This window comes from Ailuropoda melanoleuca, chromosome 5 (genome assembly GCF_002007445.2).
Source record: "Ailuropoda melanoleuca isolate Jingjing chromosome 5, ASM200744v2, whole genome shotgun sequence".
Lineage (NCBI taxonomy): Eukaryota > Metazoa > Chordata > Mammalia > Carnivora > Ursidae > Ailuropoda > Ailuropoda melanoleuca.
In genome coordinates this window covers 88,266,834-88,282,143 of record NC_048222.1, presented here as the reverse complement: position 1 = coordinate 88,282,143, position 15,310 = coordinate 88,266,834, and the positions used below count along the sequence as shown (strand labels likewise).

The following is a 15,310-nucleotide window of genomic DNA, read 5'->3' as shown; positions in this document are numbered from 1 at the left end:
GATCAGAAAAACAGCAGTTGCCCACGCAATTATTTTATTAATTCCCTCACTTTATCATTTTTTAATTTAAATTCCATTAATTAACATATAATCTATTACCGGTTTCAGAGGTAGAATTCAGAGATTCATCAATTATATCAGTATATAACAACCAGTGCTCATTACATCACGTACATTCCTTAAGGTCCATCACCCAGTTACGCCATCCCCCTACCCCTCTCCCCTCCTGCAATCCTCAGTTTGTTCCCTATGCTTAAGAGTCTCTTATAATTTGTCTCCCTCTCTGATGCTGTCTTGTTTTATTTTTTCCTCTCTTCCCCTACGATCCTGTTTTGTTTTTTAAATTCCACACATCAGCCAAATCATACAATAATTGTCTTTCCCTGATAGACTTATTTCACTTAGCATAATACCCTCTGGTTCCATCCACATCATTGCAAATGGAAACATTTCAATTTTTTTTTGATGGCTGAGTAGTATTCCATTGTGTATATATACCACATCTTCTTTATCCATTCATCTGCTGATGGACATCTGGGCTCTTTCCATAGTTTGGCTATTGTGGTCATTGCCCAAGCAATTATTTTAAAGTTTTATTAAAGAAATGTAATATTTAAAAGAACAAAATCAGTAAATTCCATGAATATTCTATTTACTTATTTATTCAATTATTTACAAAATACCATGATTTTAAAAAGTATTTTAAAAGCAAAACACTGTTTTATTGATGAACAAAAAATATTAATTTACTAAAATTAAATTTGAAATAAACTTATGATAGCCTACTAAAATATTATGTAAGGTGAATATTTAATCTTACTTTAAGGACTTATTATCTTCTTTACAGTTTCGTCCTTTCTTTTGTCTTAAACGTATTTTTATAATAAAAAAACACTATTTCCAATGTTAAAAAAAGATTTCAGAGCTACAGTGGTCCTTAGTAGTCAACAAAAACCACTGTTTCTCAAAGTTGAACTTATTAGAAAAGAATAAAATCCAAATTTGAAATCCCAAGGTTATCTTGAACAAAATTCATGAAAAGCTACAAATATAAACCTGTAACCCCAAAAATCTACTTAATTTCAAGATTCAACTTGTAAAAAAATGTAAATGTAATTAAACTTATTGATTTAGTAGTTTATTAGTTATTTAGTACTTGTACATGTTAGTACATGACCCATGTATAAACAAACACATTAAACTAATGATCCTATTAATAAAATACTTTAAGACATATTTAGAAAAATATGAATTCTTGAAGTGTATCAATAATGCTCATACATGACATTTTTAAACCATTTTCCCCACAAAATTGATTCAGTATAAAATTCTCCAAAGGTTGATTAAATCCATTCCTAATTTAAAGACTGATTTTTTTCACAGTTGACTTATCCATAAGACACAGAAATAGCATTAAAATGGAAAATTACTTTGGCTCAAAGAAAATGCTACTATCCTTAAGAATATCCACTAATAATACATTCTACGAACTAGACTGATCATTGTAATTTAAAATCATTTAAAAAATACATTGCTGGTGCAGGGGGTGCCTGGGTGGCTCAGTAGGTTGAGCATCCAACTCTTGGTTTCAGCTCAGGTCATGATCTCTGCATCCTGGGATGGAGTCCTGAGTGGAACTCCATGCTCGGCAGGGAGTTTCTGCTTGGGATTCTCTCTGTACCTCTCCCTCTTCCCCTCTCCCTGCTCATGCTCTCTCTCACTCTGTCTCTCAAATAAATAACTCTTTAAAAAAAATACATTGCTAGGATGATGTTCTCTGCCTCAACTGCTCAGGTTTTAAATACAGCTTCCTTCTACTCCCAAAAAAAGGAGCTATCATTTTTTTCCTTTTAGCTTCTGTGGGTGCTTTCAAATTTAAGACCAATATTTCTTGGTTAGGATATTTCAATTAGAGAGAAAATAAAGGGTATATGGAATTCAATGGCAGAATATCTTATCCCACTCACATATTACACAATCTGTTAGCCACAGTAAAGTTCAATGATTAGAGATTTGGGCTTGGGAGCCAGATGCCTGGGACTTTCAAGTTCCTTTACCTCTCTCTATATATTTGGCTTCCTTACAAGGAAAAGGAAGAAAAAAATGAATACCTACAATTCACAAGGTTACTGTGATTAAAGGAGTGAATACATAGAAAGCATTCAAAACAGTGCTTAACATTTAGTAAGTGTTCAATAACTATTAACTACTACAATGCAACAGGAAGTGACTATTACAAACAGCAAAAAAAGTACTCTATTTCCAATTATAACTTATACTAAAGGGACATTTCCAGAACGCCTGGCTGGCGCAGTCAGAAGATCATGTGACTCTTGATAGGAGTTAAGATGGCAGAGGAGTAAGGGAACCCTTTTTCAGCTGGTACCCTGAGTCGAGTTGGATAGGTACCAGACCAGCCTGAACATCCAGGGAATCAGCCTGAGACGCAGGAAGATACATCTGGATCTCTACAAATGAACATCTCCAGAGCTGAGTATTGAGGTACGAGTGGGGAACCGTGAAACCACGCACAGATATCGGAAGATAAACGGAAGGGGGAGGGAGCTGCTGCGTTCGGGTGCCGGGAAGCGGTAGCCACCTGTACGGGGGAGCGGGCGGACTCGCGGACGGCATCCACGAGACAGCAGACTGAGACTGTGAGCCGGGGAATGCGCGCCACCAGACGGAAACGGAGCTCCGGTGTGCTCAATGGAACCAGACTGAGACCCGGAGCTCCAGGAGCGCGCACGGGGGCGGCTGGCAGCTGGCGGTGTTGGAAACACAAAGGAAAGAGACGCACCGGCCCTAGAAGTGAGGGCTGGGACACCGGGAGTGGGGTGCACATCCCGCGCTGCAGGGTTGAGCAGCACCAACAGAAACAGAGTTATAGAGGCCAGAACATCAGTGGAGAATGGTCCGCGATACCTCTGTTCTGAGACAGAGGCAGAGATTCGGCTGCTGCTGCTTTGACTCTCAGAAGAGGAAAGCAGACCGCCAGGGAAAGCCGCCAGAGAACAAAAGCCTGGAAACACCGGCTCAGTGTGCCCACCTCCAGCCCCCCTCACAGGGGACACGGAGACTCTACCCAAACAGGGTTGCCTGAGTATCTGCGCGGCAGGCCCCTCCCCCAGAAGGCAGGCTGAAATCAAGAAGCCCACATTCCTAAGATCCCTATAAAACAAGGGTGCACGGCCTGGGAGCTGGTCAATAATTTGGGCTCTGGACAACCCAGCAACCTCTCCTCATCAGAATGACGAGAAGGAGAAATCACCCCCAGAAAAGAAAAGACAATGAGTCTGTGGCCCCTGCCACAGAACTACTGGATATGGATATAACCAAATTATCAGAAATGGAATTCAGAATAACAACGGTCAAGATGATATGCAGACTTGAAAAAAGTATTAACGAAAATGTTAATGAGAATACAGAATCTCTAAGGGTGGAAATGAGAGCAAATCTGGCAGAAATTAAAAATTCTATGAGCCAAATGCAGTCAAAACTAGAGGCTCTGACGGCCAGGGTGAATGAGGCAGAAGAACGTATCAGAGAATTGGATGATGGGTTAGTAGAAGAAAAAGCTAAAATAGAAACTGGACTCAAAAAAATCCACGCTCAGGAATGTAGGTTACGGGAGATTACCGACTCAATGAAACGTTCCAATGTCAGAATCATTGGCATCCCCGAGGGGGTGGAGAAAAACAGAGGTCTAGAAGAGATATTTGAACAAATTGTAGCTGAAAACTTCCCTAATCTAGCAAGGGAAACAAACATTTGTGTCCAAGAGGTAGAGAGGACGCCTCCCAAGCTCCACCACGACAAACCTACGCCACGTCACGTCACAGTGCAATTTGCAAATATTAGATCCAAGGATACAGTATTGAAAGCAGCTAGGGTAAAGAAATTTCTCACGTAAAAAGGCAAAGGTATCAGAATTACGTCAGACCTGTCTACACAGACCTGGAATGAGAGAAAGGGTTGTGGGGGGGGGCATTTCTAAAGTTCTTTCAGAGAAAAGCATGCAGCCAAGGATCCTTTATCCAGCAAGGCTGTCATTCAGAATTGACGGAGAAATAAAAACCTTCCAGAATCGCCAGTCATTANAAAGAAATTTCTCACGTACCAAGGCAAAGGTATCAGAATTACGTCAGACCTGTCTACACAGACCTGGAATGAGAGAAAGGGTTGTGGGGGGGGGCATTTCTAAAGTTCTTTCAGAGAAAAGCATGCAGCCAAGGATCCTTTATCCAGCAAGGCTGTCATTCAGAATTGACGGAGAAATAAAAACCTTCCAGAATCGCCAGTCATTAACCAATTTCGTAACCACGAAACCAGCCCTACAGGAGATATTAAGGGGGGTTCTATAAAGGTAAAAAGGCCCCAAGAGTGATACAGAACAGAAAGTCACAACCAATACAAACAAAGACTTTACTGGCAACATGGCATCATTAAAATCATATCTCTCAATAATCACTATCAATGTAAATGGCCTAAATGCTCCCATAAAACGCCACAGGGTTGCAGATTGGATAAAAAGAAATGACCCATCCTNACATGACCCATCCATTTGCTGTCTACAAGAGACTCATTTTGAACCCAAAGATGCATTCAGACTTAGAGTAAGGGGATGGAGTACCATCTTCCACGCAAATGGACCTCAAAAGAAAGCTGGGGTAGCAATTCTCATATCAGATAGATTGGATTTTAAACTGAAGACTATAGTGAGAGACACAGAAGGGCACTATATTATTCTTAAAGGATGTATCCAACGAGTGGATATGACAATTATAAATATATATGCCCCCAACAGGGGAGCAGCAAGATGCACAAGCCAACTCTTAACCAAAATAAAGAGACATATAGATAAAAACACAGTAATAGTAGGGAGACCTCAACACTCCACTATCAACAATAGACAGATCACCTAAGAAAGAAATCAGGAAAGGAACAATAGCTTTGAATGCCATACTCGATGAGTTGGACCTCATAGATATATACACAACACTACACCCCAGAACCAAAGAATACTCATTCTATTCTACTGCCCAGNAGACCCCCTCAAAAAGGAGAATTACAGACCGATTTCTCTAATGAATATGGATGCCAAAATCCTCAACAAGATCCTTGCTAATAGAATCCAACAGTACATTAAAAGGATTATCCATCATGACCAAGTGGGATTCATACCTGGGATGCAAGCATGGTTCAACACTCGCAAATCAATCAATGTGATACATCATATCAACAAGAAAAGACTCAAGAACCATATGATCCTCTCAATTGATGCAGAAAAAGCATTTGACAAAATACAGCATCCTTTCCTGATTAAAACCCTTCAGAGTGTAGGAATAGAGGGTACATTTCTCAATCTCATAAAAGCCATCTATGAAAAGCCTACTGCAAGCATTATTCTCAATGGGGAAAAGCTGGAAGCCTTTCCCTTAAGATCAGGAACACGACAAGGATGCCCACTCTCGCCACTATTATTCAACATAGTACTAGAAGTCCTTGCAACAGCAATCAGAAGACAAAAAGGGATCAAAGGTATCCAAATCGGCAAAGAAGAAGTCAAACTGTCTCTCTTTGCAGATGACATGATACTCTATATGGAAAACCCAAAGGAATCCACTCCCAAACTATTAGAAGTTATAGAACAATTCAGTAAGGTGGCAGGATACAAAATCAATGCCCAGAAATCAGTTGCATTTCTATACACGAATAACGAGACTGAAGAAAGAGAAATTAGGGAATCCATCCCATTTACAATAACACCAAAAACCATACGTTACCTTGGAATTAACTTAACCAGAGACGTAAAGGACCTATATCCTAGAAACTATAGATCACTTTTGAAAGATATTGAGGAAGACATAAAAAGATGGAAAAATATTCCATGCTCATGGATTGGAAGAATTAACATAGTTAAAATGTCCATACTACCCAGAGCAATCTACACTTTCAATGCTATCCCGATCAAAATACCGAGGACATTTTTCAAAGAACTGGAACAAATAGTCCTTAAATTTGTATGGAACCAGAAAAGGCCCCGAATCTCCAAGGAACTGTTGAAAAGGAAAAACAAAGCTGGGGGCATCACAATGCCGGATTTCGAGCTGTACTACAAAGCTGTGATCACAAAGACAGCATGGTACTGGCACAAAAACAGACACATCGACCAATGGAACAGAATAGAGAACCCAGAAATGGACCCTCGGCTCTTTGGGCAACTAATCTTTGATAAAGCAGGAAAAAACATCCGGTGGAAAAAAGACAGTCTCTTCAATAAATGGTGCTGGGAAAATTGGACAGCTACATGCAAAAGAATGAAACTTGACCACTCTCTCACACCATACACAAAAATAAACTCCAAATGGATGAAAGACCTCGATGTGAGACAGGGTCCATCAAAATCCTAGTGGAGAANGTGGAAAAAAGACAGTCTCTTCAATAAATGGTGCTGGGAAAATTGGACAGCTACATGCAAAAGAATGAAACTTGACCACTCTCTCACACCATACACAAAAATAAACTCCAAATGGATGAAAGACCTCAATGTGAGACAGGAATCCATCAAAATTCTAGAGGAGAACATAGGCAACAACTTCTATGACATCGGCCAGAGCAACCTTTTTCACGACACATCTCCAAAGGCAAGAGAAATAAAAGATAAAATGAACTTATGGGACTTTATCAGGATAAAGAGCTTCTGCACAGCCAAGGAAACAGTCAAAAAAACTAAGAGACAGCCCACGGAATGGGAGAATATATTTGCAAATGATGCTACAGATAAAAGACTGGTATCCAAGATCTACAAAGAACTTCTCAAACTCAATACGCGGGAAACAAACAAATCAATCATAAAATGGGCAGAAGATATGAACAGACACTTTTCCAATGAAGACATACAAATGGCTAACAGACACATGAAAAAATGTTCAAAATCATTAGCCATCAGGGAAATTCAAATCAAAACCACACTGAGATACCACCTTACGCCAGTTAGAATGGCAAAAATGGACAAGGCAAGAAACAACAATTGCTGGAGAGGATGTGGAGAAAGGGGATCCCTCCTACATTGATGGTGGGAATGCAAGTTGGTACAACACTTTGGAAGACAGTGTGGAGGTCCCTTAAAAAGTTAAAAATTGAGCTACCCTATGACCCAGCCATTGCACTACTGTTTGTTTACCCCAAGGAGACAGACGTAGTGAAGAGAAGGGCCATACGCACCCCAACGTTCATAGCAGCATTGTCCACAATAGCTAAATCGTGGAAGGAACCGAGATGCCCTTCAACAGATGACTGGATTAAGAAGCTGTGGTCCATATATACAATGGAATATTACTCAGCTATCAGAAAGAACGAATTCTCAACATTTGCTGCAACATGGACGGCACTGGAGGAGAAAATGCTAAGCAAAATAAGTCAAGCAGAGGAAGACAAATATCATATGATTTCTCTCATCTATGGAACATAAGAACTAGGAAGATCGGTAGGGGAAGAAAGGGATAAGGAAAGGGGGGTTAATCAGAAGGGGGAATGAAGCATGAGAGCCTATGGACTCTGGGAAACAAACTGAGGGCTTCAGAGGGGAGGGAGGTGGGGGAATGGGACAGACCGGTGATGGGTAGTAAGGAGAGCACGTATTACATGGTGCACTGGGTGTTATACACAACTAATCAATCATTGAACTTTACATCAGAAACCAGGGATGTACTGTATGGTGACTAACATAATATAATAAAAAAACATTAAACTAAAAAAAAAAAAAGATCATGTGACTCTTGATCTCAGGGTCATGAGTTCAAGTCCCACATGGGTTACAGAGATCACTTAAACAAACAAACAAACAAATAAAAAATAAAGTGACACATTCTATACTTTCTTTAACAAGACAGTGAAATTGCTTCTTTGCAATATCCCTCATACAGTAAAAAAAAAAAAAGTAAAAAGGGTACATACGTATATATATATTTACATGTGTATAAATGTTTTTGGAATAATATTCTGAAGGTTAGTAAATATAACAGAAAGATTTAAGGGAAATGTATGTAATGAATATCACTTTAAATACCTTTTATTGTTGTAAGGTTTGTTTTCACAGATTTCCGGTGACAAGTAGTAAGGGGTCCCTATGCAAGTTCGAGCCAGCTCCACAGTACTAGAAAAAGAGAATTATTTCAAAAGCTTAAAACACTAAAGGATATTAAAAATTATCACACATATATCACCATGGACCTTATGTCAAAACAAAGTTTAAAACTGATGTTACCTATTAAGTACTCGAGCGATTCCAAAATCTCCAAGTTGTATAGTCCCATCTTTGGTTAAAAATATATTCTATAAGAGAGATATTAAAAAAAAAATCAGAAATACTGTTACATCCAGTTCTGAGCTGACAGCTCTTTTCATAAAACTGAATCTAGTTTTTAAAAAAATGCTAGATTAACTGGATATCCACATACAAAAGAATGAATGTAGATCCCTATCTCATACCATACACAAAAATTAATTCAAAATGGATTCTTAGGGATGCCTGGGTGGCTCAGTCAATTAGGCATCTGCCTTTGGCTCGGGTAGTGATCCCAGGGTCCTGGGATCGAGTTCTACATCAGGCTCCTTGCTCAGCGGGGAGCCTGCTTCTCCCTCTGCCTACCACTCCCCCTGACTGTGCTCTCTCTCTCTGACAAATAAGTAAATAAAATCTTTAAAAACAAAACAAAACAAAAACAGATTCTTAAATATAAGACTAAAACTACAAAATTCCTGGAGGAATATATAGGAATATATCTTCATGTCACTGGACTGGGCAATGGTTTCTTAAACGTGACACCAAAAGCACAAGCAAAAGAAGAAAATATAGACAAAGTGGATTTCACCAAAAATAAAAACTTTTGTTCAAAGACCATCAAAAGTGAATAGACATGGGGTGATGGACATTAAGGAGGGCATGTAATGTTACGAGCCCTGGGTATTATATAAGACTGATGAATCACAGACCTGTACCTCTGAAACCAGTAACATGTTATATGTTAATTATATGAATTAAAATAAATTTTTTTTAAAAAGTTAATTTTTTAAAAAAATGAACAGATAACCCACAGAACTGGAGAAAATACTTGCAAATTATGTATCTGAAAAGGAATCTGTATCCAGAAAAAAGAACTCTTGCAATTCATTAGCAACAAAAGACACCCCATTTAAGATACACAAAGTCACATATTATAGGATTCCATTTACATAAAATGTCCAGAATAGGCAAATCCATTGAGAAAAAAAACTAGATTAGTGGTTTCCAGAGTTTAGGTAAAGAGAGAATGGAGAGTGATTGCTAATGGTACAGGGTTTTCTTCTGGAGTGATAAAAAGTGTTCTAGAATTAGAGAGTGGTGATGGTTTCACAACTCTGTGAATATACTAAAAATCACTGAACTGTACATTTTCAGTGGGTGAATATAATTGTATTTGAAATATAGCTCAATGTAGCTTTAAAAAAATAAACCCAGACTTTCCCCACCATTGCAAAAAACAAAAAAAAAGGCTGTATAAAAATTCTAATTAGCCTAAATGTAACAAATTAACCTTAATCTTTTCCAATAATTTAGCCAATTAATTTCCATGCATAAATACATAACTCCGGTGCGCTATCAAACAGTAAAGGCAGGAGTTTGTGGAACATGAATTAAACTCCGTATCGCTCACTTGAATCAGATACATGTTCATAGCCAAAGATGACACAAAATGGGGGTGAGTAGGATGGAGTAAAATGGGATGAAATGGAATTAGGTGGCAGAGGGCTGCTGGACAGGAAGGATGGAGTATAAAGTTCCCATCACAGTTATTCCTCTTCTTACTACTCATCCTGAGGCTGTCAGGCTATACAAGAAGCTGAAGGAGTAAGAAGTAAGATAGATACATAGCCTTGACACCAGGAAACAAATCCCCTCTGTGCTACCTAGTCTGGGGACTGAGAGAGCCCCAATGGGGCATCCATGAAAGAATCCTCTATGAAAGATGAGGGAGCTGTGGGGACAAAATCTCTCCCACAGAGAGTGGCCAAAAAAAAAAAAAAAAAGTCTAATACACATGAAGAAACCTAATGCAAAAAGAAAAAAAAAAAAAGCTAATAAAATAATCAGAGTAAGAATTCACTCCAGACAGAATTTTATGAAACAATCCAACAAAAACTTTAAAGTAAACATATTTAGAAAATTGCAGACAGAGAGGCACCTGGCTAGCTCAGTCAGTAGAGCAAGTGACTCTCGATCTCAGGAGTTGTAAGTACGAGCCCCAAGTTGGGTGTAGAGATTATTTAAAAAAATTAAAAAGAAAGAAAATTGCAAAGAGATAAATAAAGGAAGTCCATTTAAAAAGAACAAGACATTATGAAACAAAAACCAATCACAGTGGGGCACCTCGGTGGCTCAGTTAAGTGTCTGACTCTTGGTTTTGGCTCAGGTCATGATCTCTTAGTCATGAGACCGAACCCCAAGTCAGGCTCTGTGCTCAGCATGGAGTCTGCTTTAGGTTCTTTCTCCCTCTCCCTCCCACTCACTCTCTCTCTTAAATAAATAAATAAAATCTTAAAAAAAATACAATCAGAGTAAGAACAGATGTATATGAAAAACCATTTAAATATCTTGGAGAGGAAAAAAGTCATTATTTTTTTTAAAAAAAGTAAATAGATAAGCATCAGTTTACACAAAATTAAAAAAGGATTTAGTTAACTGGAAAGCAGGCTGAAAAATTGACCTAGAATGCAACTGAGAGACAAAGAGATAAAATATGAAAGAATAAGGTACTCGGAAGGGTTAGATTAAGAAGCTCCAAAAGGGGGGCGCCTGGGTAGCGCAGTCGTTAGGCGGCTGCCTTAGGCTCAGGGCGTGATCCCGGCGTTCCGGGATCGAGTCCCACATCGGGCTCCTCCGCTATGAGCCTGCTTCTTCCTCTCCCACTTCCCCTGCTTGTGTTCCCTCTCTCGCTGGCTGTCTATCTCTGTCAAATAAATAAATAAATAATCTTATAAAAAAAAAAAAAAAAAAAAAAAAAAAGAAGCTCCAAAAGGGGTGCCTGGGTGGCTCAGTCGGTTAAGTGCCTGCCTTCGGCTCAGGTCATGATCTCAGGGTCCTGGGATCAAGCCCCGCAGCAGGCTCCCTGCTCAGCAGAGAGTTTGCTTCTCCCTCTCCCTCTGCCACTTCCCCCTGCTCCTGCTCGTTCTCTCAAATAAAATCTTTAAAAAAAAAAAAAAAGAAAAGAAAAGAAAGAAAGAAATCAGTGGCTTTAAATTCCTAAATGGCACACTAGAAGCCAAAAGAAAATGAAGGTATCTTCAAAATTGCATAGGAAAACAAATTTCCAACCTAGAGGTTTATATCCAAATTATCATTAAAGTTAGAGAGGGGAATAAAGTCATCTTCAGACCTACAATATCCCCAAAAATAGATCTTCCACATACCTACTTTTCAGGTTTTTCCTATCATTATGAGAGTAAACCCAAAAAGAGGAGGATATAGGAAAAAGGCAGGTGATCTAACACATGATGCATATAAACAGGATTTCTAGGATTATAATGAAGGGGGAAGACAGAACAGATAATCTGATGTAGGCTGGTTTGGGTTCAAAAATTTTAGCCACAAACAATGCTGGCTCAATGTTCATATCCATTTATAAGTTATTAGTGACAGAATAACCATACCTGGGACTTTATGTCTCGATGAAGAATTTTTCGATCATGTACATGTTTCAAGGCCAGACATATCTGTACAAACCAGTCCAAAATCTAGGGAGGAAAATCAGATTTGTCATTTCTTTTAAAATTTACATTTCACAGTAGTCTTTCCTTAACCAATAAAAGCATTCAAGCAATATCTGGTGTTGAGGGGAACTAAGTCCTGAAAAAACAAATTTAGGCTATAATTTTTCAATTTCACTATAATTAATGTCTTTAACATTAAGGAGATAATCAAGCCAACTGACACATTATGTGCAGGGTATGCGCTAACTTTAAAATGTAAGAGACTGCTACTGAAGCATCTCTTATAAATCAAAATATAGAGATTTCCAGAGAAGAGTGAAAAAAAGAAATACTTTCTATGTTATGATAATGTGATGGTGAGTCGCTGTATTTTTAAATACATCTTTTTTCTACTTAAATAAAAATTACAAAAGGAAAAAATCAGGCTCAAAATTTGGAAGTCATCACTGACTTTCATCTCTTTCCACATTCACCATATATAAACACACTCTGAAACTGGCTACTTGAAAGTAAAAGAACTTAATTTCTACCCCATTCCTAACACCAAAAGAATTCCAAGTAAATGGTATTTTTAAACAGGAAAAAGTCAGACTATAAAATAATCAAAGAAAACACAGGTTAATTTTCTATAATCTTTGAAAGACTTTCAAAACATGACACAAAACCCCTAAGTCACAAGAAAAACAACTGACAATGTTGAAATATAAAATTTAAAACATTTGCATGGCAAAATATATAATCAAGTGTAATAATTATTTAAGAAAATAATTAAAACAAAATAATTAAAACAATAATTTGTAACTTGAGAAAAATAAAATAATACACAAGATTGGTCAGAATGTAAGGAAATAAGTCTTTGCATACCTTGTTTGTGAGAAAGTTAATTACAGTCATTTGGCAATGTAAAAATTTTAAATTCATATACCGCTTGAAAGAGCAATGGAATTTCAAATTTGTCTTACAGATACGGTATCACAGATACAAAAAGGATGTGTTAAAGGATATTCACCCCAGCAATGTTCATTGGAGCAAAAAAATATAAATACATCAAGAGGACTAAATATATTGTGACATCAGTGTACTAGAAATACCATGCAGCCACTGAAAAGAATGAAGTACTTCCATGTTATACTGTTAAGTGGAAAAAAAAAGTCACAGAATGGTATGCATAGCATATTCCAGCATTTTTTTTAAAAGAAATGCTTGTGTATATTACATACCTAAGCTCTATTTAATTGTATATGAGTGTACGGTGTGTGTAGGAATGAAAGAAGAAATAAAGGAAGCACAGAAGGATATACCAGTTAACAGTGCTGACACCTCAGAGAAGAGGATTTTCATTAGATAAAATGAAAGTAACAGACGACTTTTTACACTTTGCAGTATTTTTTAAAAAGAATATTACATTAAAAAAAAAACAAAAAAATAACTTTTAATTAATTTTCTTTAAAAACAAACCAGTCCAGTGCGATATGTATTTACTGAGGGCTACACAAATTTTTATAACAGCAATACGTATATTAAGAGGGGAATTAGTTCAACCAGGGAGGGGTTCGGAAAAAGTACAAAAAGATAAAAAAATCAGCTCAGTTGAGTCTTTTTTTTATGCAGTCTACCTGTACAACTAGAACAAATCTTAGAAACCACACATGCCTCATTTTACAGATAGGGTTTTTCATCACCATATTTCCCATATCTATACTCCTTTATAATTTGACAATAATGTATTCAGCACCAATGATAGGCCTGAAAGGTGCAGGAATTGGCAAAAAGGTAATAAAATAACTCACAGACCAAGAGTTAGCAAATTTATTCTGTAAAGGGCCAGAAAGTAAATCTTTTAGGCTTTGCAGGCCATTCTGTCTCTGTTTCAACTCAACTTTGCCACTGTAAGATAAAAGCAGCCATAGATTACCATAGGCAAACAAAAATATATAACTGTGGTTTTAATAAAACTTTGCTTACAAATGCAGGCAGTGGTATGAGATTGGCCCATTGGCCATTGTTTGCTGAACCTATCAAAGACTACTGAGGGAGATGAGTAAACCCAAAGTAGTAATGAGGAAGCACAAAGAAGGACAGTCAATTCAGCCTAGAGGTGATAAAATAAAACTGGACAAAGAGATGATTCCACAGCTAAATTTTGATGGGAGGTATACACAAAGCTGAGAAAGGCACATATAAGTATAAAGGCTACATTTCCATTACCTCTGTCTATCCAGTCAAGACTTTTATTAGGGTTTGATTACTTAAGAGTTGAGGCTGGATAAGGGGAAAGGCCCTTAAATTATAACCCTGCTTCTAATCTCCCCTTTTACTGCCTTATACATATTAATATTTGTAAAATACTCCTGGGATAATGGCATTTTTTTTGCTCAAAAGGATTTCAAATTCATGCTACAAAATGTAAGCCAGTCAATCAAATACTATATGATAATGACCATAAACTTGTCTGAATTAGTTTTATGTATACAACACTATTTTTACTACTATAGATTGCTTTAGATCACTAAAACAATACTACAGTCCACCTTCTCTAATCCAAAACTCAAGTTTCTTTATGCAATGAGATATCTGAAATTTTACTAAAGTATGCCAAGTTCTGATACGTTATTCATTAAAAAAAGTTTGAAAAACTTATACTGCTAAATATATTAAGAGAAAAGTAAAACTTGGCTTTCTATTAAAACAGTAAATTGATTTTAGAATAAAAGGTAATAGAACTATTTCCCTTCTACGTAATGTGCCCAGAAAGCAGATATTCTATGCCCACCAGAATAATTTTCTCTGATTTGTGCTGACTTTATCATTGATTATCTTTTTTAACAAAGGTTCCTTGCCTATGAGAAAGCTAAGGATCCTTACAATTGTACTGCCTTTACGTATCTTGTTTTTAATTTTTTAATTGTAGTAAAACACACATAATACAAAATCTATCATCTTAACCATTTCTGAGTGTATACTTCAGTGGTATTAGGTACATTCATATTGCTGTGCAACCATCACCACCCATCCAACTCCAGAACTCTTATCTTATAAAACTGAAACTCTATACCCATTAAAAATAACTCCCCATTGCCTTCTCCCCCTAGTCCATGGAAATCACTATTCTACCTTCTCGCTCTAAGATTTTGAGTACTCTAAGTACCTCATATAAGTGGAATCACATGGCATTCATCTTTTTGTACCTGGCTTATTTGACTTAGCATAATGTTCTCAGGTTGATCCATGTTGTACTATATTTCTGAATTTCATTCTTTTTTAAGGCTTACTGATATGGAGGGACTTCTGTCATTTTGTTATTGGTTTTCCATATGCCTCATAGCTATTTTTTCCCTCATTTCCTACATTACTGTCTTCTTTTGTGCTTAAGTTTTTATAATGAAACATTTAAATTCATCTTTCATTCCCTTCGTACATATTCTATGTCTATTTTCTTTGCAGTCACCATTGGGGATTACATTTAACATCCTAAAATCACAATACTCTAATTTGGATTTGTACCGGCTTAACTTCAGTAACATACAAAATCTCTACTCCTTAACATCTCTCTGTCCTA

The 15,310-nt window shown here is 37.2% G+C and overlaps 1 protein-coding gene across 9 annotated transcripts in view; it reads right to left on the bottom strand.

The window, feature by feature from the left end:
* The window catches only part of NEK1 (NIMA related kinase 1), a 229,862-nt gene that overhangs the window by 187,030 nt on the left and 27,522 nt on the right, over window positions 1–15,310 (bottom strand). For 8 of the 9 annotated variants that reach the window (XM_019798524.2, XM_019798525.2, XM_034661388.1 and 5 more), the window contains 3 exons: window positions 11,692–11,775; window positions 8,270–8,337; window positions 8,072–8,158 (listed from right to left, as the gene is read on the bottom strand). In XM_019798524.2, the coding sequence (XP_019654083.1) occupies window positions 8,072–8,158; window positions 8,270–8,337; window positions 11,692–11,775 (239 nt within the window). Of the gene's footprint in view, window positions 1–8,071; window positions 8,159–8,269; window positions 8,338–11,691; window positions 11,776–15,310 lie in introns of those variants that run through there. The other variant, XM_034661391.1, reaches the window with a different exon arrangement.